Below are 10,679 nucleotides of genomic sequence, written 5' to 3'. Positions count from 1 at the left end.
GGCAGCTCAGCATCACGGGCAGCTCGGGTCCCGCCTGTCGGGGGGGCCCCGCCGGCTCCCCGCGCCCCCCAGCCCCGCACCGGCCCGGGATAAGTTGAAAGCTGCCGGCACCTAGCGGCTACTTGGGAAAGTCGGGAGGCGGGTGGGGACCCCAGCATCACCCCCCGCCCCGCCCCCGCCGCCGGTCCACGCAGCCCCCGAGCCACACCGCGGCGGGGAAGGCCCCGGAGATGGCGGGGACCGGCCCCTGTGCCCGGGGGGGACCGGTCACCCGGGGGGCTGGTGACCCGTGAGCTGCGGCCAGGGGCTTCGCTGACAGTGCTGGGCTCCGCCAGCCGGGGGCGGGGGGCGCATGGGGGCGGTGGGAAGGGCTTGGGTGCAGCCGGGGGGGGTGACAGGGGGGTCTTGGGTGCAGCCTGACTGGCGTGACAGGGTGGTCTTGGGTGCAGCGAGGGTGGGGTGACAGGGGAGTCTTGGGTGCAGCCTGATTGGGGTGACATGGGGGTCTTGGGTGCAGCCAGGGTGGGGTAACGCGGTCTTGGATGCAGCCAAGGGGGGTGACAGGGGGTCTTGGATGCAGCTAGGGTGGGGTGACAGGAGGGTCTTGGGCACAGCTGGAATGGGATGACAGGGGGTCTTGGATGCAGCCGAGGGGGGTGACAGGGGAAATCTTGGGCACAGATGGTGGGGTGACAGGGGGGGTCTTGGACGCAGCCAGGGTGGGGTGAGCTCTGGCACAAGTGCAGCCTCGCTGACCCTGCCCTGTGTGAGATGCTGCAGCACCCGGCCAGGCCTTGCACTGCCTGTTCCCCCAGCTCCCACCCAGCACACTGCAAGGACGCAGAGACCCCCTCTCCCTGCCCCGGGGACAGGATGAGACCTGCTGAACTCGTGCCATGGGACAGGCACATCATCCCAGTTGTTCCCAGGCTTTGTCCTGCACACCCAGGGATGCACCGGCACAGCACATCTGGGCGCTGGCCATGTCACCATGCACCCTGGTCAACGCTGGCAAAACCACCTCCCTGTGCTGCACAAAGATTGATGAGATGACTGCAACCATCCCCACCACCGGCACCACCGGGGACACGGGGCAGACTGTCAGGATGGTGACCTTCACCCTGTGGGACATGGGGAGCCAGCCCAGCCCTGTGCAGCACTGCGGAGCGAGCACAGCATGCAGGGAACCACCACATCCCACCGGGGCTGCGCCGGCCCCACCAGGGACCTGGCTGAGCAGCGGGTGCTGCTGGGGTTTGGGACTGCGCTCTGCACCACGTACGTGGTAATTAACAGTCATTAAATCCCCAGACACTGGGATTCACTGGTGTGGGGCTCAGTGTGGTGGGGGGGATGAGAGGAGCAGAATCAGCCTGTAAGGCAGGGCCCGGGCTGAGAACCCTGAATTCATCTCATGGGTGATGCTCAAACTGGCATTCTGAGGCCCGAGTGCCAGCACTGGTGGCACTGGCCATGCAGGGTCCCAGGACCATCTCTCTCCTGAGCCCGGCAGCACCAAGTGTGCAGGCAGGAGATGGGCAGGTGGGACTTAGAGATGAGCAGGCAGGATCCATGTCCCCCACGCTCCCGAGCCCCCCTTCTCCCCTCCCAGCCGGTGCAGGGGCCCTGCAAGGCATCTCCAGCGCTGCTCCAGAGCCTCTGCCCCGCCTGGCGCTGCTGCAGTGGCCGTGACTCGGGGCAGAGGCACCAGCCTTGACACAGTGTCCAAGCGGGGACCAAACCCAAACAGGTGCCCAGCCCCGCTCAGCCTGCGGCACCTTATCAGGCCTTGGCAGCGCTGAGCGCCTGCTGCAGGGACTGTTGTGTCTGCGGGCAGTGCCAGCAGCCAGCGAGGCGCACAGGGCACTGAGATGCTCTCACTGCACAGCCCCAGGGGCTGTCCCCCCCTCTGGCCAGGCACAGCGCCTCCAGGACTCCATTCCACAACCATCCTGCGAGATGGAGAGGGGCTGGGCTGGTGCCCCCTGCCCCCCCCCGATCACAGCCCTGCAGCCAAGGAGGGTGCTCAGTGCCTGGTGTTCAGCGCTCGGTGCACAGAGCTCAGTGCACGGAGCTCGGGGCAGTCCCGTGCCCCTGGCCCCAGGGCTCCGTGGGCTCCCAGTGCAGCTTTCCCAACCTCGGTGGGTCTTTGGGGTTCCCAATACTGGGGGAGCCAGGCTGGGTGCTGCTTCCCTGCCCCTCACCCCAGCATGGTCTGGAGCCACCCCAGCCCCGGGGGGAGGCTGCAGGTTGGCTCAAGGCAGGGGCAGAAGTGGGGCTGGGGTTTAGAGGGCTGGAGACCCCACAGGGTGGCCCTGAGGGACCCTGTGAGATGTGGGGCCCTTTGCACCCACTGTGGGACATGGTGACTGCACACACTGCAAGGCACAGGTACTGCACACACTGCAGGGCGCTGATGCCTCTGGACTGTCACAGCCCTGTCCCCAGGGCTCAGCCCGGCCGACCTATGAGCCGGTCTCCGTCCCCGCCTGGCACTGGGCACCAGTGGCCAAGCAGAGCCCATGGAGCACCCGGCCACTCTCACCACAGCCGATGCCCCCTGCTCTCATCCAGCTCCTTCCTCCATTCCCCTCCCCACTGGTTTTTCCCCCGTTTCCAGGCAGCATCTCCTCCCCAGCCCTCCCTCGCCTGTTTCAGCATCTCCTCCAGGCCCTGGCTCCCTTCCCCATGGTTCCCAGCTGCCCTCTTTGCCCCTGACTGGCAGGGCAGACAGTGACCTGGCCACATGGTGCTCAGCCCCCGCTGGATGTGGCCCATGGGGCGCGGGTGCTGGGGCGGGCAAGGGGCGTGTCAGGCGGTGCGGAGACCGCAGTGATAACAGCAGGAGCCGTGCTGGGGCCGTGGGAGTAGATGTGGTGGACGAGCAGGGTGAGCCAAGCATCTGCATCCCGGGCAGCCTGGCCCCGAGGCAGCGGCATGGGGTCCGGTAGCCCCCAGCACCTCCTCCGCACGCTCTGCATCCTCTCCGTGCTGGCCGGGCACCTGGCCCCTGCCACAGCCCAGTGGTTTTACCCCCTGGGCTCGGAGGACAGCAGCCCGGATCCGGACACCAGCCCCACGGCCCCCACGGCCCCCACCCTGGGTGGGGAGGAAGGTAGGCATGGTGGGATTGGGGCACGGCTTCCCCAGCACCCCCAGCTCCTGCGCCACAGCAAGGAGGGACACCTCCAGCGTAAGGCTGGAAGGTGAGGTGTGCCATGCTGGCATCCAGGGCTGTTGGCGGCACCACAGTGGCCACAGCAAGTGCTGGGAACTGGGGGTATTGTGTCACCCCAGTCCCTCTCCAGCCCTGCCACCTCCCGCTCCGTCATCCCTTTGCTCCTGCAGATGGAGATGCCGGTGGCGTGGAGGCCACGCAGAAGATGCTGCTGAGCAAACCCCCACTGGCAACGGCCCCCAGACGCCGGGAGCCCCTCACCAAGGGGGTAGCGAAGGGTCCGGGCCATGCCCCAGCACGCAGGCGAGGCCAGGTGCCTTTTCCCAGACAGCATCCCCTCCAGCCCTGCTGCTCCAGCCCCCCCGAACCTCCCCAGCCACTACTGGGCTCCACGCCATGTCCTTCCCCTTATCTGTGCCCTGCCTGCACAGTGCCAGCCCAGGAGGGCAGCATGCCCTGCTTCGGCCCTGAGCCGCGGCTCAGCCACATCTACCCCCTCGGAAAGGAGCTGTGGCAGCTTCTGGCATCCCCCCGGCATGGCACAGCACCACGGCAGCGCTGGGGCTCAGCCCCCATCCCGGGCTGCAAGCAGCCACAACTGCCGGAGGGTCCCACGTGCCCCCTGGGATCCCCCCGAGCCCCGCTCCGAGCACTCCCCGTCTGTCCTTGCAGCACCGACCAACGGTCACCCCAGAGATCTTCGAGGGGAGCGCGGAGGAAGAGGAGTTCCTGCAGATCAAGGTGGTGGAGGGGTCCTGGTCCCCAGGGCGGCTGCGAGGGGCAGCCCGTGGTGGGCACCTGGGTGAGGGGCTCTGGGGGACGTTAGCTGGCAGGGTGGGATGGGGATGGTGCTGTGGGACGTCAGGGCGGTGCTCGGGGGTCTCACACTCAGCCCCTCCACTCCTCCAGACCACAGCAAAGGGGCTGCCCCGGCAGGTGCCCCCAGCCCCAGAGACGGACCTTGCCCTCCAGGTGAGACGTGGGCGCAGGGCACCCGTGACGCACCGTGCGGCCGGGGCTCCCATCCCACCCCTCACCACTCTCTCCCTCCCCAGATGCACAACGGCTCCGGCTGCGTCTGCCCCGTGCGCCCCGGCCCTCCTGGCCCCCCTGGCCCTCCTGGCCCAAAGGTGTGGTGGTCCTCCCCCGGGAGAGGCACGGGGACCCACAAGGACCCACTGGGAGAAATCCCACTGCTCTTTTGGCCGTGCAAAACCTTTTCTGCACAGGATTTGGTCTCTGGCTTTGGGGTCTGGGTTGGGGGGGGACTCTGGTGTCCCCCGGCAGGGGGGCAGGTGGTCCCCACGGTGGGCACTGGCAGAGGGAAGTGCCAGGAGCTGGGAGCCGGGAGCCAGGCTCTGCCTTTCCCCAACAGGGAGGGAAAGGAGACCGAGGGTCCCCAGGAGAGAGAGGCCAGCCCGGATTCTCCGGGGAGAGAGGGAAGTCCGGCAGCCCAGGACAGCCAGGTCACCAGGGTCCCCGGGGCCCCCCGGGTCCTCCAGGACCACCGGGGCCCCCAGGACCACCAGGCACCTGGAAAGCCAGGAGCCCACCTGCGCCTGCTGCTCTCCCCGAGGGATTGGAGAATGAGGTGAGCACTGGGGTGGGGGGCACAGGCAGGTGATACAGGGAGGGTAGGCGATGCTGGCGCTGGCTGCGGTGTCTGTCCCCAGCTGGATGGCAGGGCTGGGGAGGGCTGGGGCATGTGGCCGTGGGAGTGGGCAGCCCAGGGAAGGGGGACCGGAGGGTGGGATGCCGCCATTCACCAACTCTGCTCCCTCCTTCCTCTCTCCCTCCAACCTGACAAGCAGCTGGGAGCATCCAGCCCTGCGGGAAACCCAGGACCCCCAGGACCCCCTGGGCTGCCTGGGCTGCCCGGACCCCCAGGCTACCCGGGCCATGAAGGCCCCCCAGGGGCCCCTGGGCGGGAAGGGCAGCCGGGACCCCCCGGCCCATCGGGGGCTGTGGGACCACCCGGTTTCCCCGGGGCTGAAGGACCTCCAGGGTCTCCAGGCTTGGCTGGGCCAGATGGACCCCCAGGGGCACCAGGGCTCCCAGGCCCTCAAGGTGCCCCCGGGGTGCCTGGGCACGAAGGACCCCCCGGTCCCACAGGACCCGCATCGCTCCCTGGCAAACCAGGGCTCCGAGGGGAGCCAGGATTCCCTGGACTAAAGGTAAGGGGCTCCCAGCCCAGCCCGTCCATGGCCCTGGGGCCAGAGCAGAGCCAGCGCGGGGGGGATGGAGCACCGGCCCCTCGCCCTGCCCCAGCAGGGAGCAGCCCCCAGCACTGAGCCCAGCGGAGGGCTCCGGGGCTGCCCCAGCCCTGCTGCTGCGGGGCCTGGGGGGGCCTGGGCTGCGAAGCCCCCATGCCCACCACCCCACACACTGTGTGCCGGCAGGGTGAGAAGGGTGAGCGTGGGCTGCCGGGCATGCCGGGGAGCCCTGGCCGGACTGGAGAGACGGGCTCCCCTGGCATGCCTGGTCCCATGGGGCCGCCGGGGCCACCAGGGGACTACAGGGTGAGTAGGGGGTCCTGGGGCTGCGGGTGCTTGGGGGGGGCAGCCCTCGCACCACCCTGGCATGGCCTCTCCTTCCAGTGCGACTCACGCCACGCCGGCCACCGCGGACTGACCGGGCTGCCGGGCCCCAAGGTGAGCTGGGGGAGCGGGCACCGCGGGCGGCAGGTGCTGGCAGCAAGGGCACGGGGACAGCGTCGGCCGCAGTGCAGGGACCAAACAGCTCCATGGCGGGCGCTACCCATGGAGCGAGGCACAGCGCTGTGCCGGGGGGGCCTGGGGACCCCGGGAGCCGGGGTGCTGACAGGACCTCTCTGCTTTCCTTCCAGGGAGAAAAGGGGGACCCTGGAGAGCGGGTTTGTAGCTGCAAGCGCTGGCACAGGGGGAGCTGGCTGGGGGGGTCCCCAGTGCGAACCCCTGAGCCCCGTGTGCTGCCCCTGCTCCCTCTCTGCCCTCTCCCTGGCAGGTCAATGCCAGCCTTCACCTTGTGCCGGCGGCACTGCCAGCACCCCGAAATGTGCTGGGGCATGGAGCGTAAGGAGTCACACCACCGCCTGCAGCACATGCAAACGCACATGCACACACACCCATGCATGCAGGGAGCGCACACACGTGTGCACACCCATGCGAGCACGCAGTGCACCCACGCACGCACACAGCACACGCACCCATCCCAGCACAGGCTCTAATCCTGCCTCTCTCTGCCGCTCACCCAGGGGTGCTGCTACGGGGAACACGGGTGCAAACCAGGCCACCCCCATTTCCCCAGCACCGACAGCCGGTCTGGCTCCTGGGTGCCCATCAGCGGGTACCAAACGGTGAGTCCTCAGGGCTCGTGGGGCCCCATCATGGCAAGGGGTGCCTGGGGACCCCAGCCTGGCCTCAGGGACCCTGCTGTCAGAGCCCAGGTGGCTCTGTGTGCCCCACGCTATGGCTCACCCCATCGGCAGCCCCCCAGGTCTCACAGCCCCCACTGGGACTGAAGGGATGGAGGGATGGAGGGATGGAGGGATGGAGGGATGAAGATCAGTCTCAATCATCTCTCTCTTTCTCCGCAGGGCAGCAAAGAGGAGCCGGAGATTTACGGAGCGATCATCCCCCATGTGAGAGACCCTGCCTGGCTCGCAGCTGTGAGCTGCCCCAGCCTGGGGGGCTTCAGCTCTGGGAGGGGAACAAAGCGGGAAGGATGAGGGACAGCAATGGGGTGTCTTAGAGCTGCCTCCTCAAAAGGCAGCACTAAAATAGCCCAGTCCAACCTCCACACTGCTCCACTGTAGGGTCTTCGAGGGCCACCTGGGCCACCCGGCCCCCCCGGGCCCCCTGGCCCCCCCGGAGCACCAGGTCTCCTCTACCTCAACGTAAGGCGCAACAGGGGCTGTGCACATGCCTGTGCCAGAGCATGCACACGTGTGAGTGTGCACAGCACGAGGGGCTCCCCACAAACCCGCCTGTCTTTGCTTCCAGAGGGTTTACCCGGTCCGTGCCCAGCCACCCTGCAAGCAGCCGGTAAGCTGCAGCTCTGCTGTCCCTGAGAGAGACCCTGTCCCCTCCCCATGCACCGGGACGGGTGTCCCTGTGCCCAGCACCAGTAATGGGCCCCACTTGCCTTCGCAGGCAGCCACCGACGCAGACTGGGCAGCAGGTAAGGGCATTTCTCAGGTGTTTTGGAGCCTCCAGCCTCCTTGGAAACACCTTTTGTGAACTACCCGGGTGCCAGGGCCGTGCTACCCTGCATGGGTCCCCAGCACCGCAGCTGGCTCTCCCACCCATCTCCCACGGCCACCGCATCCCTGCGGGGCCAGCTCCTTGCGGGAGCACCCAGCCCCTGCGCTGGGGCACCTTGTGACCCCCCACCCTCTCCGGGCTCTCCAGATGCTGACATCCCCCAGACGGAGCCACTGGACTCCCGTGCTGATCTCCGGGTGCGTCCTGGCTGCGGCCACAGGCAAACCCCCCAGGCTGTCCAGCTGCCCTCTGTGCCGCAGCTGGACCGTGAGCCTCTCCATGCCCCCCAGCGCCAGACGTGGGTCTTCAAGTCCAAGGAGCTGATGCTGAAGTCGGGCAGCAGCGTGCCCGAGGGGAGCCTGGTCTACGTGCGGGAAGGGAGCAGTGCCTTCCTCCGGACCCCCACCGGCTGGAGCCGCCTCCTGGTACCGTGCGCTGAGGATGCCCCTCGGGGTCCCTCGCGGGTGGGGGGGGGCTGGCTCCAGCCCTGCAGCTAGCGCTGGGCTGGATTTGGTGCTTGGGCAGCAGACCCCCGGGAAGGAGCCCGTTGCCCCCTAACCCATCCCCTTCTGCTCATTGCATTGAGCAGCTGGAAGATTCGCAGTCGCTCTTTGCCAGTGATGACCCCTCCGCATCCACCCCACAGTACCAGGTGAGGGGTGCAGGCAGCCCCTGGGTCTGCTCAGGTCCCAGCAAGGGTGCTGAGCCCTCCTTTGCCTCCTGGGGGGGGGGGGAGCAGGCCCCCACGGACTGTCCTCTCCTTTCCATCCAGGAGGTGAAGCAGGTACAGACAAGAGGTCCTGACACAGGTCCAACCGACTCGCTGGTGAGCCCTGCAGCAGGTCCGGCCACGCCGGGAGGGACATGCCGTGGTGATGGGCTGTCAGCAGGGCAGTGCCAGCCCGGCACACGTAGAGCTTGGGGTTGTGTTGGTCTGGGGAGGGTGCTGCACCCAAGGCACTCATGGCAGCACAGGGACAGGTGTCCTCGGGCTGACCTGAGCTGTGTTATTCCAGGTTCAGAAGGAGGAGGCACAAGGGCTGTCCCAGATCCTGCCAACCACCGTTGCCCCACGGATTCCATCAGTAAGCAATGCCCGGCCCCAGGGTGGGAGACGAGTGGCCCAGCCATGGGAGAGGGGGGAGAAGTGCCCGGGGGACCCCGCTGTGCCTGGCCAGCACTGCTGGAAGCTTGCACCCTCCCGGGAAGGAGGGAGCAGAGACCTCAACGCCTGGCCATGCCTGAAGCTCCCTGCCACCCTGCCTCCCTTCCTCAGCTCCGCCTGGCCGCCCTGAACGTGCCCCTCACTGGCGACATGAGTGGGATCCGGGGTGCCGACCTGCAGTGCTACCGGCAGTCCCAGGAGGCTCAGCTCTACGGCACTTTCCGGGCATTTCTGTCGGCCCCCACCCAGGACCTGATCTCCATCGTCAAAAGGACAGACAGGACCCTCCCCATCGTCAACCTGAAGGCAGGTACCCCCGTCCCCTGTGGGGGCTGCCAGTGGCAAAGCCCTGTGGCCCCCAGTGAGCCTCAGCGGGGGAATCCTTGCCCAGTCCTGCACTGGGGCTGCTGCACCCCAGTTGTGTCACCACGTGTGTTTTGGGGCGCTGGGAGGAACCAAGAGCAAGTTATCACCCACATGTGGTTGGGACAAGGGCACCGCCCCAGCCCCTGGCTCAGCACCGCTGCTTGTGCCTGCAGGGCCAGCTGCTGGCCAAATCCTGGAGCTCCCTCTTCGAGGGCCAGACTGGTGCCGCCCTGCGGGGCCCCGTCTACTCCTTCAGTGGGCACAATGTCCTGATAGATCCCCTCTGGTAAGTCCAGCCATGGGGCGGATGCTGGCAGGGTGTCCCCAAACGAGTGCACCCATGCCAGGAGCCAGGGTGGGGGTCTGCAGCAGGTTCCCCCCCTGCCCCTGGTGCTTGCATAGATGCAGGATCACCAGAGCTGGAGATGCTCCAGAGGGTGTCCCCCAGCCCCTCTCACCCCCATCCCCACCCACAGGCCTCAACGGCTGGCCTGGCACGGATCCACGCCACGTGGTGGCCAAGCCCGCAGGCGGGATTGCCAGGGCTGGCGCAGCTCTGGCCCTGGGGAGGGCCTGGCCACCCCCTTGGGCGAGGGCAGGCTGCTGGCCGGGCAACGGCACAACTGTTCCGAGGCGCTGGTGGTGCTCTGCGTGGAGGTGGCCTTTCCCTACCGGCACATGTGGTGACCCCAGCACTGTGGCACTGGTGACCCACCAGCCACATGCCCCATGCAGCCCCCCTGTATCCTGTGGGGCTGGGGAAACAGCTCTGGGAGCTCTGTGGGCAGCACTGGGGGGTGAACTGCAGCGTCAGGGCCGTGGGAGAGCACCGAGAGGGTGCCAACCCTGCGGCCAGGCTGTGCCATGCTTGCCCCAGGCTGTGCCATCCCCACAGATCCCACCGGGTGATGCCAGGCCATGCCCTGCTGCTTCCCTGCACCTCCAGTGAAGCAGATGCTGTCACAGAAATAAAGACGAAAGAATTGTTGGTGTTTTGGATGACAGTGATCTGTTACAGGGGTGGTCCTACCCAGGACATCGCCCCAGCAAGGGGTGTGGAAGGGCACACCACAGCCAGCCCAGGGAATGAGGAGAGGGTCTGGAACCATGAGTGGGCTTCAGCCCCATTGGATCAGCACAAATGGGAGTGCAGGGGGAGGAGGTGACACAACCACAAGGACCATAAAGTCACTGTAATCCATCTCCAGTGATGTCAACATTGCTGGGCGCTGCATCAGCAGAACAGCTTCTCCCGAGTGCAGGCAGCAACCTTTGCCTCTCCTGGAGTGTGGGCAGCAGCCCCCAGCAGCAGCCCCCGACTGGTGGCTCTGGCATATGCACACAGGGGCACGCTCCAGGGCCTGGTGCCTGTTGAGGTGGCGTTACTGTGCCCTAGTGTCCCCTCAAGGCCTGCCCAGTAGGTCCCAAGGCCTGTCTAGGGGATCCCAATGTCCCCTCTGGGCCTACCCAGTGGTCCCAGTGGATCCCCAGGCGTGGCCAGTGTCCCCAGGGCCTGGCCAGTGGGTCCCAGTGTCCCCCCAAAGCCTACCCAGTGGGTTCCAGCATATCCCCGGGCCCCCCCCCCCAGCGACTCCCGGTACGTCATAACACCAAAGGCAAGCGGACAGGCGCTAAGGCCCCGCCGCCCAGCACACTCCTCCCCTTCGCTCTTCTATTGGCCAATATCGCTGCCCATCCCGCAACTGTCCCTTCTGAGTGGCTGATTTGA

General features: G+C 67.3%; 1 protein-coding gene across 8 annotated transcripts; it reads left to right on the top strand.

Annotated features, from left to right (window-relative positions):
* The first annotated feature begins 23 nt into the window (after positions 1 to 23).
* LOC308055310 (uncharacterized protein) lies at positions 24 to 10,652 on the top strand. 8 transcript variants are annotated; one of them, XM_080369151.1, is made up of 19 exons: positions 24 to 3,115; positions 3,349 to 3,491; positions 3,851 to 3,919; positions 4,088 to 4,150; positions 4,234 to 4,308; positions 4,554 to 4,769; positions 4,987 to 5,352; positions 5,578 to 5,829; positions 6,024 to 6,050; positions 6,411 to 6,512; positions 6,753 to 6,797; positions 6,972 to 7,052; positions 7,159 to 7,336; positions 7,567 to 7,844; positions 8,009 to 8,245; positions 8,436 to 8,504; positions 8,696 to 8,890; positions 9,124 to 9,236; positions 9,427 to 10,652. In XM_080369151.1, exons 1-19 carry the CDS (start codon positions 2,872 to 2,874, stop codon positions 9,635 to 9,637), a joined length of 2,964 nt encoding a protein of 987 aa, XP_080225277.1. In that variant the 5' UTR covers positions 24 to 2,871; the 3' UTR covers positions 9,638 to 10,652. The 8 variants fall into 8 exon arrangements, with proteins under 8 accessions (XP_080225277.1, XP_080225272.1, XP_080225271.1 ...); XM_080369146.1 differs by having other exon boundaries at positions 3,851 to 4,150; XM_080369145.1 differs by having other exon boundaries at positions 24 to 3,491; positions 4,234 to 4,769.
* Positions 10,653 to 10,679: the final 27 nt, after the last annotated feature.

This window comes from Falco punctatus (assembly GCF_963210335.1).
Source record: "Falco punctatus genome assembly, chromosome: 19".
NCBI classification, from domain to species: domain Eukaryota; kingdom Metazoa; phylum Chordata; class Aves; order Falconiformes; family Falconidae; genus Falco; species Falco punctatus.
The sequence above is the reverse complement of the archived record's forward strand: the minus strand, read 5'-3'. Positions and strand labels throughout refer to the sequence as shown.